General features: G+C 44.8%; 1 protein-coding gene across 3 annotated transcripts in view; it reads left to right on the forward strand.

Annotated features, from left to right (window-relative positions):
• The first annotated feature begins 430 nt into the window (after positions 1-430).
• TMEM245 (transmembrane protein 245) overlaps positions 431-17,784 on the forward strand; it is a 120,320-nt gene continuing 102,966 nt past the window's right edge. The window contains exons 1-3 of one of the 3 annotated variants that reach the window (XM_084620643.1): positions 431-3,635; positions 11,384-11,501; positions 12,762-12,863. In XM_084620643.1, coding sequence (XP_084476769.1) covers positions 2,964-3,635; positions 11,384-11,501; positions 12,762-12,863 — 892 coding nt within the window. In that variant the 5' untranslated portion in view covers positions 431-2,963. The remainder of the gene's footprint in view (positions 3,636-11,383; positions 11,502-12,761; positions 12,864-17,784) is intronic. The other 2 variants (XM_084620645.1, XM_084620644.1) reach the window with 2 other exon arrangements.

The raw sequence follows: 17,784 nt of genomic DNA on the forward strand, positions 1-17,784 counted from the left end.
ATGGAGGGCACTGTGTTACACAGTTCAGCATACAGACTGTTGAAGGTTGCATAACTCGCAGCTTACAGAAATAGAAAGTAATATCCTGGGATGAGAGGGGACCAGGTTCAGAAGAGAGATAAAGGTTGAATAAATTTTGCGGTCCATTGCAGCTCAAATTCTCCTATGAACCATCACTGATAATGCAACATCTCTGGTGGAACCTATGGCTCTAAAACCATGATCCTCTACTGCCTAAGCTAAAACTAGTTCTGTTATCTCAAAAGCTGCAGTCAATTCATACATCTGTACAGTAGAACCCCAATTTTATTAATTGGGGATTGAGTAGTTCATAAAATTGAACTTTTCAAAAGTACAGTAGATAGGATGTATAAATTATAGCATGGTGCAGCACAACACTTTCTTCTTGTCTTTTAAACCACTGCAAAGTGATCTCCAAGGCATTGAATGCACTGGAACGTAAAGGGATGTTGATTTGTTCTTTCTAAACATCACTTTCATCATGTGATTTTTTCTTTCCATTAAGAAAACTGGTTCCTAGGACTGGTCATTCATTAGATAGTGGAGGACGATGGACAGTCACACTGTAAGTGCAGTTATATGCACATTAATAGCAGGCGTGAGACAACTGCCTGAAAGTTGGTTGTGGTGGTGGCAGGAAGGCTTGGTAGCAGACAGCCTGATAGCTGGGTCTGAGAGATGGGCAGGGAATAGCCTGTTGCTGGCAGAGGCCCAGCTGTAGGATATAGCACAGTATCCTTGCAAGTGTAAAGGGACTGTTTCCCGCATACTCACATTCAGTGCGGGTGTTTTAGTTGCTAGCTCCGAGTACTAAAAAGGGAAGGGTCTATGGGTAATCAGGACCCTGAGACTGATAGTCCCCAGGAACAATGGGGAGAGGCCAATGCTCAAGGTCAGCCTGAATGACAGGGCGGGCAGGCTAATCAGGGAGTCAGGAGGCCAGGGAGGTCCCGTCCTCCCTATGAGCTGGAATTGCTTGGATCAGACAGAGTGGCGCTGAGCTAAGGAGAAAGCAGGGGCCCAAGCTGAGCTGGGGAGCTGAGGTGTGCCAGATCCAGAGAGAGCAGACCTGTCCTGGGAGCAGAGTTGTAGCAACCAGAGGCAGAGGGGCCAAAGAAGCAGCCCAGGGAGCTGGAGGCAGAGCAGCGGAGACCGGAGAGTGGTGGAGCTGCGGCTGGAGCAGTCCGGAGCTGGGTGCAGTGAGCAGCCGGAGAGAGCGAGGGGGACCCTGGGCAGTGGGCCCAGCACAGGGAGCTGCCTCAGCCAAGAGGCTCTGTAGGGCAGGCTTGAATCGTAACCCCAACAGGGCGGGGACGACACTGGGAAGAAGGGTCCTACCACTTAGAGCCTGAGAAGCAGGGTCCTACCACCAGAGCGAGTGTCCAACCCACAGCATCCCTGCAGCACAGCCGGGGCATGAGAAGAAGGCCTGGGACTTACAAGGAACAGACTGTGAACTGCCTGGACATTCCAGAGACGCTGTTTGTGATGTTCCCTGCCACAGAGCGGAGTGATGTGTTTCCTTTAACCTTTCCCATTTTTCCTTATTCTATTTAAAATTAATTGTTGATTAAATAACTTGCATTTGCTTTAAATTGTATGTAATGGTCAGTGGGTCAGAGAAGTGCCCAGTACAGAGAGAGTACCCCGGAGTGGGGACACCCTAGCTCCTGTCCTAGGTGACCACAGCAGGGTTGGGGTTCAAGCCTCCCAGGAATCCTGGGCCCAGCCTCGTTGGGGTTACGAGGATTCTGCCAGACAGGAGAGTGGAAGGGGAGTCCTCAAGGGCGGGTAGGCCACTGGGTCAAGGAAGTGGGAGTGAGGACTCAGATCCTTTTGCTAGCCCACTTCACCGGGGTAGTGCAGAAGCCAGGAAAGTTCCCCACGATAGCAGGATTATTCCCCCGCTTATACAAGCCAGGAGGTTTGGGGGCAAATACATGTACAGGGTGCGTGAGGTAATATCCTTTATTGGACCAACTTCTGTTGGTGAGAGAGACAAGGTTTCAAGTTTACACAGAGCTCCTCTTTAGAACTTTTTCTTTAAATGTAGCCAGGAATTGTGGGAATGCAATCAATGTGTGTTATAACTGTGCGAGGGTGGATGTAGGACAAAACTTAAATCACATCAGTTAGTCTGGATGCACTGAACTGTTTCTGCTTCAACCAATTTAATTACAATTGATTTGGGACTTGAAAACTCCAGTTGAGTCTTCCTGAATAAACAGGACCTGTACTTTTTACATGTGTATACAGAAATAAAAGGTTTCAGAGTAGCAGCCGTGTTAGTCTGTATCCGCAAAAAGAAAAGGAGGACTTGTGGCACCTTAGAGACTAACACATTTATTTGAGCATGAGCTTTCGTCAGGTACAGCTACAGCTCATGAAAGCTCACGCTCAAATAAATTGGTTAGTCTCTAAGATGCCACAAGTACTCCTTTTCTTTTTACAGAAATAAAAGAATCTTAACGTCTCATCCCACTTTTCTAGCCGCATTTAATAATAAAGGAGGAAAAATTTCACCCCTGCCTAGTCGCTCACCTTTAAATCCATGTGAGAGAACCTGTGCTCTAGGCTGTAAATGTACAAGAAACTACATCTCCCAACATCCCCTGCTTCACCAATCACCGCCACTAGGAAAGCACTACCGTCAGGCCCCCCCCCCCTCGCAAGCGCTGCATTTCCCGGCTTCCTCGGCACTCCCTCGTCTGACGAACTTACGCTCCCAGCATCACACTCGCCTGGGGAAGGGGGAGGAAGAGGGACTACATTTCCCAGCATCCTCTGCGAGCTATTCTTCTGCGGGGGGGTGGAGGAAGGACAGACTACATTTCCCAGCATCCCCGGCGGCTCACGAAGCGGGCAGTGGAGGCTGGGCCTATGCCGCTCTCCCCTGGCTATAGCGGCGGTTAACGGCGTGGAGGGGGCGCGAAGCGGCGGCTATGGACGAGAGCGGAGACTCCGCGGCGAGTCCCCGCGTCCCAGCTTCTCCCGGCTCCCCGCTGCAGGGACGAAGGCGGCCGGGCTCCCCCTCGGCTCCCGGTGCGGGCGGCGGCGGTAGCCGCCAGTCTCCGGAGCGGAGCCCTGCGGGGGCCCCCGGGCCGGCGGAGGGCGCGGCGCCGCGGCTGCTGCTGCTGCCGCCGGCGGCGCCGGTGTCGTCGCTGCCGCGGCTGGAGAAGCCCATCAAGCAGGCCTTCTACAACACCGGGGCGCTGCTCTTCGCCGGGCTGTGCTGCGGCGCCGCCGTGCTGGTCTACTTCATCCTGGAGGCCTTCCTGCGGCCGCTGCTCTGGGCCGTGCTCTGCGGCACCTTCCTGCACCCCTTCAAGAGCTCGCTCACCGCGCTGGGCCGCCGCTGGCTCGGCCGCCTGCACCGCTCCCGCACCCCGGTGCTGCTGGCCGCCCTGCTGCTGCCCCTCTGCTTCGCCAACTACGGCGCCGAGGCGCTGGGCCAGCAGCTGCTGCGCAGGCGGCGCCTCCTGCTGCTGCTGGGCGCTGGCGGCCCCCTGCTCTACGGGCTCTACTGCCTCGGCAGCTCCCTGGGAGTCCAGGTGCTGCTGGCCCAGACCGGGCTCCTGATCTGCCAGGGGCTCGACTTCTTCAGCAGCCTGTGGGTGAGTCTGGGGGCTAGGGTGGGCTTGGCCTCGCCTCTTGTCGCCGAGGTGGTCGCGCACGTCTGCGCGGAGAGGCGCGGTCTGCCGCTGAGCATCACCCCGGCGGCTCAGCATCTCTCCCCAGCCCCGCCCCGGGGCTCCCAGGCATGGCTTTCAGAGGGCTTGGTGCCAGCCTCCTCCTCAGTCGCAGGGAGAGGCTTAGCCCGGCGCACCGTGGGACAGCCTTCAGCTGGCTTGATAGACAGGGTGGGATTCACAACAGTGAAATCAGTGGGAGTTAGGCATGAAAGTCCCTTGGTGGGACTTACGGTTGGAGTCAGGTGCCTAAATAAACACATTGATTTTATTGGGGAGTTAGGAGTCTAACACTTGTGGGATCCCAGCCTCAAAGCTCAACCTGGAATGACTGAAAGGGGATCAGAACCAGCCTCAATATGAAATCACTTGGTATTGCTTGGAAAGGCATGGGGAAAGCTAGCGTCACTTTCACTTCACCTGTGTCTGCTCTAGAAACTTTTTCTGATCAGTATACCCTAGTGGTATGATTTTGTTTTTGCAATATTTTTGTACTGGCAAAAGCCCTAGTCTAGATGCAATTATAACAACTTAAATGTGCTTTTGCCAGTTTATTTTGCTTACTGAACTGGTGGTGTAAGGTATAGCTAGGGTTCTACTAAATTCAGGTCCATTTTGGTCAATTTCATAGTTTTAGGACTTTAAAAATTGTAAATGTCATGATTTCAGCTATTTAAATCTGAAATTTCACTGTGTTGTAATTGTAGGGGCGATGACACAAAAAGGAGGTGTGAGGGGGTGTCACAAAGTTATTGTAGCGGGCTTGTAGTCCTGCTACCCTTACCTCCGTGCTGCTGCCAGCGATGGTGCTGCCTTCAGAGCTGGACAGCTGGAGAGTGGCAGCTGCTGGCTGGGAGCCCAGCTCGGAAGGCAGAGCTGCCTCCAGTAGCAGCGCAGAAGTTAGGATGGCATGGTATGGTATTGCGACCCTGACTTCTGCGCTGTTGCTGGCAGGGTGCTGCCTTCAGAGCTGGGCGTCCAGCCAACAGCTGCCGGTCTCTGGCCACCTAGCTCTGAAGGCAGAGCAGAAGGGTGGCAATACTGCAGCCCCCTAAAATAACTTTGTGATCCCCCTATATCGTCCTTTTGCATCAGGACCCCCAATTTGAGAAACGTTTGTCTGTCCCGTGAAATCTCTAGAGTATAGGGTAAAAGCACACCCAAGACAAGATTTCACGGTTCGTGACATATTTTTCATGGCCGTGAATTTGGTATGGCCATAGCTAAGTGGCATCTACATTAGGATGGTTTGTTGATAGAGACCTACCTTAAACGTCACAGGAATACCATGTTGCACAGCCACTGCTAACCACACTTCTAGCTACCTGGATGCTGGATGGGCATTGTGGTAGGGAGTAGTAGGATGCTTAAGGGACAGCATGGTGCTTTTAATAAAAAATCATATTGCCCTACAAAGAATATTCCTTATTGACAGAAATCTTTAATTTATATGGTGGTTTTCCTCCTAGAGAATCTGCAAGCCCTTCCCAAAAACTCTTCCTAATATGTGTGCACAGCTTTTACTCTAGGACATTGCAGAATATGCTGCACAACATTGGCAGGAAAAGGAAATTTAAGGGACACTGAAGTAAACTCTACTGCGACACAGAATGCCATGGAATATCTTGCGCTCACCTAGAGCGGATGTGACTTTGAAAGTCTCATTCAGAGCAAATACATTAAATGTCTTTAAATGTTTGACTTGAGGCTCAAGAGTGTGCTATTTAACAGTTTGTGTAAAAATGAACATCACATTTGTTGCATAGATACAGGAACTGGGGGTGCAGGAGCACCCTGTGGCTTGAAGTGTTTTCCGTCATATACAGGGTTTTCGGTTTGGCTTAATGGCTCTCAGTACCACCACTATACAAGTTGTCCAGCACCCCTGATTTGTTGAAATAGCACATGTGCTATATCCCAGTATTTTAGCCATATACCAGTTTCACTTATTACTTTCTGATTAGTTGTTCTTCCAATTCTAAACTGTTGCACAAAGATGTTCTGTAATCTTAAATAGCTACTCTGTTCTACCCCAGTCTGTTTTACCACAGAGACAAGTTGGGTGAGGTAATATCTTTTATTGGTGAAAGAGACAAAACCTTTGAGCTACAGAGAGCTCTTTTTTTCAGGTTTCGTATTTTTACCACATTTGATTGGAAGAGGTGATCGCTCTGTCTCTGTTTTTTGTAATTTATATCAAAGGTGCTTAGACTGTTAATAGGCACCCTTTTTACTATTTTAAATATAAATTTATATAGCTGTCCTAATCCTGCAAACACTTAAGCATGTATGTAACTTTACTTACATGAATGAAGTTACCTACATCTTTATGATCTGTCAGTCTGTAAAATGCTTTGGGATGAAAGGCACTGTAAATTTAAGGTGGTATTGGTTATTACAAAATATTTTGTGTTGTCAATCCAAAGAGTTAAGAAGTAAGCTATTTCTTTTGTATATTCATGTTTTGAGGGAAATCTAGACCCTTGTCCTGCAGTGGCATCTGTGTGGGTGTTATCCCCTTAGTCGGTGGAGTTCTGAGAAGGCAGCACTGCAAACCAGGCCCATGCAGCGGAATTTTGTTTTAGGGAGTTGAGTGTATGAATACCTTAACTTTTCCCCCTTTTTGTGGGGAATGTTGTGTTGGATATAGAAAAATTATAGAGTAATGATCTCTTCTCTTGCCTTTAATGAACTTTTTTGTTAATCAATATAATCCATGAGTTTGTTACAAATATATAGGCTTCCGTAATAGGAACCTAGAATTTGCTGTACTAGGGAAAACCAATGATTCATCAGGTCCAGTATTCTGCCTCTTTCACTGTCTGAAACTGGAAGCTTCAGAGGAGTAGACACCCATAGTTCTCTTCTCCTCCTCCTCCTGCCTTTCTCCATTCACACCTACCCAATTATTTATTGGTTCATATAGATAGATAGATATTCTTCCTATCCTCAGGCTGATCAGGGCATAAACTTAAGTAGCACTTGTAACCATGTTTGCTCAAGTGTTTTAACAAGTATTAGGGGCAGGGGGAAGATCAGAAAACTTAAGATGCTTTTCCCTGAAATTTTCTAGGTTTGGCCTCTGGTCATGGGTGAATTGTTTTGTTTGAGCAAAAACTGTTCATTATTGAATGCAAGGAGTTCAGATACTTTTTGCTGTACTTAAAGACTTGTTTTAAACAGCTGAAGCATCTTAAAAACGTGAGGAAGAAAGTTGAAATTTGGGACAGTGTCTCTAAGTTCAGTATTTTATGGTTAGAGTCCTAGTAAAAATTGGTTGTGATTTGGCTAAACTACAGTTAGGGCACTCAAGTATAATTACATTATACAACCATGGAAATTACTATGCACTTCAGAAACTAATCTTTCATTTTAAAGCCGAAATTTGGATGAAAAATGCATCACACTCTCCTCAAGTTTGAATGAAATTATTTTACCTACATTTGAAATTAAATACGCTTTAGGCACTTCTTTGAGCTTTCGTGCAAAGTAACTTCTGTGTTTTAAATGTAAAATGAGCATTTGCAGTAAACCAAGGGAAACACCCTGCTTAATTCAATGAGGAATCTGACCGTGCATGCAAGCCCCGTTTTATTTTTGATCAACTTAAGTTGCTTAGGATAAGAACATTGAGGTTGTAAATATGGTGCTGTGAAAACTAAGGAAAAAGCAAAGTTAAGTTGGTAAACTTCTCAACTTGCCAACTCCACTTCTTTTTAGCCAATCTTTTCCCCTTTTATCTCAGTTCCTTGAGCTGGGATATCTGTCTATAATGTCTTGATTTCCTTTCCTTCTGTCTGGCCTCCATCCTCTTCATTCCATTGAAATTTCTCTTGTAAAAGTCACTTATCTTTAAGTCTAAATATTAATCATGATATTAAGTCTTTTTTTCAGTCTGCTGCTTTGGACAGCACGCTGTCCATATCTTGAGACAGAGGTTTAAACTTCTATCACAGTTTACTTTGTACTTCCATTTTGCAGCCCTTCTCCCATTCAGACCTGGCTCAATGCTGTCACCCCACTAGCTCCTGAGCCTGCAACCCAGCTGTCTCCCCACACTAACCCTTCTGCACCTCCCCCCCGCCCTCCCCCCGCAGCCCTGTGTGCTCCACTCTGTGTGTCTTAATCTAGCTCTGCAGGCACAGTGCTGTGATGAATGCTGCTGGCTGTTCTGATGCCAGAGCAACCTCTGATGGGTGACAAGCAGAATTGCAGCACTTCTCAGGCAGAATGTATTTTCTGCAGCGGGGGGGAATAATTCTGCGCTGGACATGATTTCTGCATATGCACAGTGGTGTTAGAATTCCCCCAGGAGTAAATAGAAAAACAACTGAAAGCAAAGACTTGAACTTTGAAGTCACAGGTTTTTGCTGACTTTGCAAATTGCTGACTGAAGGCAGAGATAATTGAAGCCCCTTGTGCTGGATACACTTCCTCCAACAGATTTAAACTCTGTTTCACTAGTAGATGGTGCAACTAACAGAATTTGCACTGATATAAATGCAAAACCATTGGTGAAACATGAGATGTTACCCCCATAATTGGTATTTAAAGTATCAATGGAGGGTGGGGGGAAATGGATTTTTTTATTTCTTTCAAGAAAACTACAGCACGTTGTGATCAAGTTCCTGAAGGTGTTATTGAAGAATGCAGAGAGAAATATGGCAAAAGAGGTCTTTGTCATTTGTTCAGACAATGAAAATAAATGGGTTGTCATGGGTTGGACCCCCCTTTTGGGGTGCAACCAGATGTGCTGAGGTCCCACTGAGCCTGCTGTCCTACCAGCCTGGGTTTCCCTTACTACTCTGTACTGCTGTGACAGGCTCTCAAGCCTCTTTCCAGCACACACACAGGCAGGGATACACCCAGCTGTAGAATTTCAGAGTCTACGATTAGCTCTCTGCAGAGTTTCTGAAGCTTAGAGTTCCAGTTATTTCTCTTTACAGGCTAATCAGTACATCTCAACCTGGACTCAGCCCTTGCTTTTTCCCTGGCTTAGTTCCTTTGTCTCTTCATGTGCTTTCAGCAGTCTTCCTTCTTGGGTGGGGAGGCAATGGACAAGAGCCCTGATTGATTCACTTCCCAGCCTTAAATAGGATTTACATAAGTCGGGAATCCTTTTTGTTTCCAGTGGAAAAATACCAGGAGTGTCCAAGGTGGTACCCCATACTAGGTGACATCATCACGTGACCTTGCAGTGTTAAAGCCACCATGAGACAAGGCTTATTTGTAATGTCCACAGGAAGTCTAGGAAGATGCGAGATCAGCATCTTCAAAGACCTAATTTATTGTCTATCCTAATGGCCCATTCAGGCTGATTGCCTACTCTCTGGTGAACGTTCCCCAAGTACATACACAATTGTAATTGTTACATAGGCAATATTCCTAACTTCAGATACAGAACTGACACATGAATACAAATTGGATAATCACATTCAGTAAATCCATAACCTTTCCAGTGATACCTCACATGACCCATCTCCCATACCTTAGTTATGCCATATTCATATTACAACAATATTTTTATGAAGAATATGGGGTGCAGCGTCACATGGGGGAAGAAAGAAAACTTGTCTGTTGGAACCATCCTAAAATTCTGACACACAAGCATTCAGCTCACTATTTAAGCCTCACTGAGAGAGAAATAACACATGACATCCTAAAGTAGGACGGAAGTTTAGTCATCTGCAGTTACCCTCAAGTTGGTTCATAGAAAAAAAGGGGCTTGAGGATTCATCTTCCTACTGAAACTGAGTGGAAAAACTCAAGAAAATTGTCTCTGTTACATGCAACTACCACAGTAATTTATAGTGAGTATGAGTAGATCAAAGTATAGCATGATTTCACACAAAGGAATCTACATAACACACCAAACTTTTTTTTTTTAAATGAAATAGGATTTCAGAGGGACTGCTGTTGCAGTCTATATGAAAACTGGTTTGATATAATTACCAAAGGAACTACCAAAGAACAAAACCAAAAAAACAATTTAGAGAAGCTATTGATTTTATCCATTATTTAACCAACTTGACTGACTCCAGCTACGCAGGTGATAGATGGAGCCCAGGAGTAAAATATTTAAAAGGGCTTTAGTCTAATTTTCAGAAGCGATTTAGGCACTTAGGAGCCTGAAGTCTCATTGAAGGTCAGTGGGATGTGGGCTTCAAGGTCATTTATATGCTTTTTAATCCCAGAACAGGAAATAGACTGAAACTTGGCTGCTAGTGTGTAATTGTGACTGATACTTCTCTTCCAGTATTTAAAACTGAAGATCCAGATTTCTTCCCCAAATCTGTCTGAAGCAAATGATCACAATGAGTTGCATCAAAATGGTAGAAAGATAATTATGGAAGATGGGGCAGTTTAAATTTTAAACACTGACAATTTCTAAGACTTGCCCTCCTGTCCAGTCAACACAGCATCAGTTGATTGTGACTTTAACAAACTGAGACTTGCTTGGCCAAAATTTCCTTGAGTAGGTACTCCAAGTTTATTAAAGAAAAAAAGCAAGCTCAAGTGATAAGCATATTGGTGTCAATGGTAATAGAGCGTAGTAGACCTTGCTAGCTGGTAGACTGGGGATTTGATTATTGTATTTTTGTCTTTTTTGTTTACAGAATTGAAAACTTTTCGTTTTGAACAATAAATATACTTGGTTATGTCATTAACACATTTATCGTTCAGAAGTGAGACCCCTGGCATGTATTCAATTTAATAAAACCTGGTTTTAGGATATGTTAGGGATGAGCACTTATTCTCCTACCTTTGCCCAAGGAAATTCTTTAGCTGTTTTCCCTCAACCTGGTACAGCCTTGTTAATTAGTATATGCGTGTGTGCCCCAGGATCTGAAATGTACAGGTATATAGATTAACCCAGTTATATCTACACACCTTTGTCAATCAGGCCCATGACATTAATAGACATTATAATGTAGGATAATTTTGTTTAAAGCGGGCTTCAGAAGTCCACTTGAGGGATGTGAATAGTGTGGAATTTGTGTCCATGCTAGGATTGTAACAATAATCATCGTGGGAACTAGAATTTTCACAAAAGCAGATGTTGATGATCTTTCTCTTCCAAGTCTGTCCCTTATCACCCTCCCACCAACTCCATATTTTAATATCAGTAGTCTTACCTTTCTAATGTGATGGATGTGCCCTCTCTCCTCCACCGCAGCAGCCCCTGAGCTGGGGCTGGGAAGGGGTGGGGTTTCTCCTCCACCACAGCTGCAGCCCTGGAGCTGGGGAAAGTCACCTCTTTCTCTGGCTGCTGCAGCCCTGCACATCCCAAATTCCCCCCCCCTTCTCGCGCCACAGCCCCCTCCCACCTGCTCCCTATTCCCCCCCAAAGCCACCACCTCACCTTACATGTGCGTCTTCTCCAGAGTCCAGGCACCTAATTAGTGAAGCCACCCCTGCGCAGCTCCCCTAATTAGGTGGGTTACCCTTCATTCTTTTGTGTGCGGCCACCCAGGCGTGCAGCTTAGAGGGAACTATCCACAGACCACCTGAATGAAGCTCACGGACCACTGGTGGTCCATGGACCACAGTTTGAGAACCTCTGCGATAGACAACTCTCGAAGGTGCAGGAGTTCATATAAAAAACCCTACCAGTTGACTAATATGTATGTGTAGTACATATGTATGCTCATAAGTATCTTCTTCTTTTAAAGATATGGACCTTGGTTGTTGGTTATCTGTTGACCATTTCATTCAAGTGGAATGCAAGCACTGAGCGTTACTTAAGAGCAATCTCCATTCCTGTCTGGATAATACTGCTCTTCCACTTAGGTGAGTAACACATCATTGTGTTTATGTATAAAATGTAGTTCGGAAGCCTAACAAAGAACAACCTTCGGCTAAATTCTCAACTGAGATCCAGCTCCTTTGCCCTCCTCAGGTGGCGGAAAGGATCCGGATACTTACTGCAAATAGCCAGCAGAGAATTTCTCTTGGTGCAGGAGAACTCGTCGCTGGTGTAAAGTTTGCTGGAGGTAGCTTTTATCCTGCTATCCTTCTGGAGGAGTGAACAGGGAGGGGACACGGAGGAACTCTGTAGCACTGCCTGCCTTTTTTTTTTTCACTGGTTTAAGTTAGAGCGGCTGCTCTAATGCTGGTTGGGGCTAGGTGCTGATTGGCCCTCAGAATCAAGGATCAGAATCCAGCTCCTTGACACCACTTTTTTCCCTCAGAGCTTGGCCACAGAAGAGAATTTGGCCCCTTATCAGTAACTTTTTTACTTTTTTTTAATAGAGAATCTCAGTAACAAAGATTAAAAATCTAAAAGACAAATGGCAGAATTAAAATGAAAATAAACTCTTCCTCCTACAGCCAGTCTGAGCATATTGATAATATCAAGGATTGTTTGTTTAATTTTTTTTACTAAGATTGTGTTCTATTTCTGTTTTTCTAATAGCATTACTGTATGGTAGTTAATACATTAATAATAAGCTAATATCCTTAAAAGAGCTCATACATCACTCCTTCGTGTTTTACTGAGGCAGCATCTCTTGTGAAGTGTTGCACAAATTTGCCCATACGTACACTATTTTAAGATCTCATGTAATGGCTTTGTGGGTTAGTTTTCAGCCAAACAAAACTTGGTCTTCAAATCCTGAAGCATTCGTCCCACCTTCCCCCCTCCCAAAAAAAAAGAGCAAGCAAGAAAACTCCTTGGTCTCATTCTCTATAGAAGTTCTACTAAAAGGAAGTTTCTTTCTTTAGTTATTCTGAAATGTAAGTTATTTTAAAAAATAACTTTAAAATTATATATCCAATATAATAATTTAATAAAAATTAGCTAATAGGTATTAGAATGAGTATTGAGAAATGTAAATGTCCGATAAGAATTAAAAGAAATGCATAAAATGTCTAAATATTTTTTTTAGATGTAGAAAAATTTCTCACAATTTTGTGTGATATCTATCTATAATTGCTAGGTTCCAGTTGTGGCTGCCTTCTTCAGTATGGCTGTGTTACACTAACATTTTTGTTGAATGCGAGCTTCATTAAATTCTGAAAAACTTTGCTGAAAAATCTTATTATTTTCAGCATCTGTCGCTGGCTCCTGGAGGATTCCAGTATTTGTGGTTATAGTTTTTCTGATGACTGTGGGCATGTTGCATGAGCAACGGAGCGGAAAGGAGTCTTCTGGTAAGAAATAAGTCACTTTTCTTCCGCTATATCAACCAAGGTAAACTTACGAAAAATAGAGGACTTGAAATCTTAAAACTGCTTGGGTTACTCATGAGTTTATATTAATATCATATGGCTTTTATATGTGTACTCTTTAATATGGAGAAAGTAGGAGTTCTTGCTAATTAAAAATATCATGGATTAGGCGTCCTTACACCGAAGTCTGATTGGTTTGATCTAAGAAAATATTTTGCAGTATACTAATGTTAGGTTTTTGTAGTGAGTCTATAGTTACAATAACAATCTGGATTCTGTTTTAAACGGCAATTTCTGTTCCACCTCTAACTTCTCATTCGTATGACTGGTATGCTTGCAGACTGGGTTGCTTATACGAAGACATGAGGAGAATACTTTCTCAGAACTGGGGCAATACAGGATTAAAGATGTTTGTTTCTTACTAATTCAAATACTCTAATCTTAATGTTTTCTCAGCACAAATGTTTGTTTTTGGAGATCCAGTCATGGGACAAAGGCATTTGTCAGTGGGTAGATTTAAATCCGAGGAGACTTTCTAGGGAAGTATTATTTAGGCGTCTTAGACCTGGTCTACACTATGGGGGGGATTGAGCTACGTACTTAGATCTACTTACTGTGGTGTTTTCACTGTGGTAGGTAGACTGCTGACACTCCCCCGTCTACTCTGCCTATGCTTCTCACTCCAGTGGAGTACCAGAGTCGATGGAAGAGTGCTCGGTGGTCGATTTATTGCGTCTTCACTAGATGTGATAAATCGACCCCCCCCCCCTTTTGCTGGATCGATCACTCCAGAGGTAGGTGTAGACATGCCCTTATTCTTATACTGAGGCTAGAGAGAGTAGGATGGGATCAGGCTGAACAAACTGGTTTCATTACATTGGGCAGTGTCATACATGTTAGTCCCTATGCTCTGATTCCAGAGGACTAAAAATCTTCCAGGATCAAAGATAAAGGTATGGCACTGAAGACGAGAACTTAAGCTTGCAGAGGAAATGTGGAAAGGAGAGAGGAATTCCCTGAGCTGTGATGGGAAAGAGAACCTGGAGGAAAGAAAAAGAATCTTGAGAAATAAAGAAAACGCTTCCCTGTTTCACTCATTTTAATGCATCCTGACCCCCATGGAGGGGATCCCAGAAAACAAAGAATCCTTGCCCTCCAATTGGTTGTCCCTGGGAAGTATGCATTAGTCTCAGGGAGTAAAGAACTTGTTCTGCACTCCCATCATGTCCTGTTGCTCTGCAGCAGGGTGCACTAGGGCAAGGGTTCTCAACTTTTTTCTTTCTGAGGCCTCCCCCAACATGTTGTAAGAACTCCATGCCCCACCAGTGGCACAACAACTGGTTTTTTGCATATAAAAGCCAGGGCCTGTGTTAGGTGGTAGCAAGCAGGGTAGTTGCCTGGGGCCCCATTCCACAGGGGCCCCCGTGAAGCTAAACTGCTCAGGCTTTGGCTTCAGCCCTGGGTGGTGGGGCTCAAGGCCTTGGGCTTCAGCTTTCTGACCTGGGCCCCAGTGAGTCTAATGCTGGGCCTGCTTGGCGGACCCCCTGAAACCTGCTTGAAGGCTGCCTCCCCCCCGCCCTGCGGCTCAAACCTCTGTTTGAGAACCACTGCCCTAGGGAATAAAAAAAAAATCACAGTAGGCCATTCATAGTTAAAATAATTTTAAGAACCTAAGAAAATGCTAAATGTTTGTTAAATTAAAGTTAAGGTTGAGCTACATATTGGTAAATTAAGATTAAAACACTTCAATACTTGTGTAAAAAGAAAAGGAGTACTTGTGGCACCTTAGAGACTAACCAATTTATTTGAGCATAAGATTTTGTGAGCTACAGCTCACTTCATCGGATGCATGTGTAACTTGTGTAGTTACTCTGGGGTATGCAAGAAGCATTGGAAGCCCAGGAAATTCACAGTTAAGATTAAATTTAAAAGAAATTACTAGTTGTACCAAAATAGTTCACTGGAATACACGGTTAAAGTATGTCAATAACTTTAACTGCACCTGTAATCATGCTGAAGGTGGGAGACTGAGGGTTTCTCTTCTGAGGGTTTGAATCTAAGCATACCAGTTTGCTGTGAAGTTATGTGCCACCTGGATGAAGCTACAGCACAATGTAAGTCCCTGTATGGCTTTAAGTAGTAGCATGCCAAGCTGCACTCTAGAACATCTTGTATTGTGCCGTAGCAGTGCACACACAGGATGTTGCTGTGTGGCAAACTGGTGTACTGTAGACTCACACTCTGTGTTAGAATCATAGAATATTAGGGTTGGAAGAGACCTCAGGAGGTCATCTAGCCCAGTCCTCTGCTCAAAGCAGGACCAACATCAACTAAATCATCCCAGCCAGGGCCTTAAAAACCTCTAATGATGGAGGTTCCACCATCTCCCGAAGTAACCTATTCCAGTGCTTCACCGCCCTCCTAGTGAAATAAGTTTTGCTGTGCAGTAACTTAGAGACCATTTTACTAATCCTTAAGTTTCTCATTAGTAACCACAAATGCTTAGAATTCTTCCACTCAACATTTTTCATTAAGATCCAAGTGTAGATGTCAGTTGAGATTAAACTGGTTTCTCCTACTGTGAATTCCACTAGATGAAAGTCGTCCCTCATGTATACCAGTTGTACCAAAATAGTTCCTTGTTTCTAGGGACAGAGAGCTCCTCATGTTGGCTGCAATGATTAATCATTGAAGATACAGTACATGGTCCAATTTACATTGGACCATGTACTGTGTCTTGGTCAGTACTCAAGCAGTCCTAAAAACAGTTAAAATAGGGATTTATTGCACCTTCTGACACAGTTTTCCCTGAAACTGGTGGTCTTGGTCACTAAACTTTATTACCAACCATAGAGGTTTCAGGTTAATCAGATTGCCTGCCACTTGGAACAGTTTTGGTGAGCTGGATTTCACAGATCTTATGGTTGACAAGAAGAGAGATCACTTCCTAGGTAGTCCTGGGGGAATACTATGCCAAAAAATTAAATTCTACACACAATCTTGTAAAATTCTGCATATTTTATTAAAATAATGCAATGTAATCAAAACAGTTTCAGTTATTTTGGTAATTTATTTCAGAATACCTGTCAGCAAGTATGTCTGTAACAATACAGACAACAAAAAATTCATGAAATGTTTTTTAGCAAATAGATTCCTTACTAGTAACTTTGAGTAAATTCATTTAAACTATTGTAAACAGAAACGTATTTCCTGTACCCCTCAGAAGCAGCGCAAAGGCTGCGGGGTGGGGGAGGATCAGGGGTAATGGAGGAGCTGAAGGAGAGGGAAGTAATTGCTGGGAAGGAAGCTGGGAGTGAACCTGGAGGGTTGTTAGATGTGGGTGGGAGAAGTATGGTACAGGTTTTTTTTTTTATGGGGAGGGGGATGGAGGGATTGTTGGAGTGCCTCCCCCATGCAGACTCTAGTTGAACCCCTATCCTCTGTCAGGCACATCTGTCCCTGTATCCATGTGTCCGTGTACCCCAACCCCGGTCCACATTTGGCTCTGCACCCTCACTCAGAAGGCCCTGCACCCCCACTTCCATTCAGCCCCTGCCCCAGTCTGTCCCCCACACTAGCCTTTCTGAACCCCACTCTGGTACCTCCTCAGCAGCCCTATGTGCCACATGCTGTCAGTCCTCTTCCACCACCTTCCCCCCCCCCCCCCCCCCCAATATTCCATGCCTCCTTATCTGGACACGTGGGCAGGGCGCTGTTAGGAATGCAGTGTCTTCTGCTCCCTCTCCCCGCCCTGTGGCTGACAGCTCCTGAGTGGGAGCAGCTTCCCTCTGTTCTGGTGCCACAGCAGCCCCTAGTGGGTGAAAGGTGTAATTGCAGCACCTTTCAAGCAGAATGTATTTTATGTGGAGGGAAAAAAAATTCTGCAGGGGACATGAATTTTTCACTGGCACAGAATTTCCCCAGGAGTATCCTAGACCACAGCCATGGCATAAAATGCATACATTTTCTTGAGAGACTAAATTTTGAAAAGTGCTCAGTGATAGATGTGTGATGGGTTGGACCCCTTAAGGTGCCACCTGATCTGGAATATGACTGAGCCCGCCTGTTCTGCCAACCAGGGCACTCCTTTTTACCTGTCTTGCTGAGCCAGGCTATCAAGCCTCCTCCAGCACACGCACGCGCACGCACACACACACACACAGAGGCAGGGCCACACCCAACTGCAGAACAACACAGATACTGAGATCAGCTTTGGGAAGCCTCAGCTTAAGGGACTTGCCCCAGCACTCAGGTGTTCACCTCCCTTGCAGTGCAGACACAAAGGTATATTATGAAATCTGCCTTCTCCCTCAGTGTGGAGGACTGTATGCACAGCCTCTTATTCCCCCCTCCCCCCATTATGAATTGCACCAGTGGGGTTATAGTATAAACAAGAAATAAGTTTATTAACTACAAAAAGTTAATTTTAAGTGGTTAAAGAGATAGCAAACAGAACAAAGCAGTTTACTAAGCAAATAAAACAAAACAAGCATACTAAGCTTGTTTCACTAAATAAATTGGTTACAAATAGTAATTTCTCACCCTAAATATTGTCACAGGTAGATTACAGAAAGTCTTGAAAGGCAGCTTCGCTGGTCTCCAGCTTGAGACCTCAGGTATTATTACTCACAAGCTAGATGCCCTTCCAGCTTGAACTCAGACTCCCCCCCCAGTTCAGTTCTTGCTTCCAGGTGTTTTTCAGTGTCTCTTTGGGTGGGGAGGTAGTGAAGAACCACGATGATGTCACTCCCCTGCCTTACCTAGCTCTTGTGTGTAGCAGGAACCTTTTGTCTCCCAATGGAAGAACACTGGCATTCCAAGGGGTGAGTCCAGTACCAGGTGGCTCAGACCCATGTCTCTGCAGGGCTGTGACAGATGCATAGTTAATATTCCTAACTTCAGA

This window comes from Lepidochelys olivacea, assembly GCF_965140295.1.
Source record: "Lepidochelys olivacea isolate rLepOli2 genome assembly, chromosome: 2".
NCBI lineage: Eukaryota > Metazoa > Chordata > Testudines > Cheloniidae > Lepidochelys > Lepidochelys olivacea.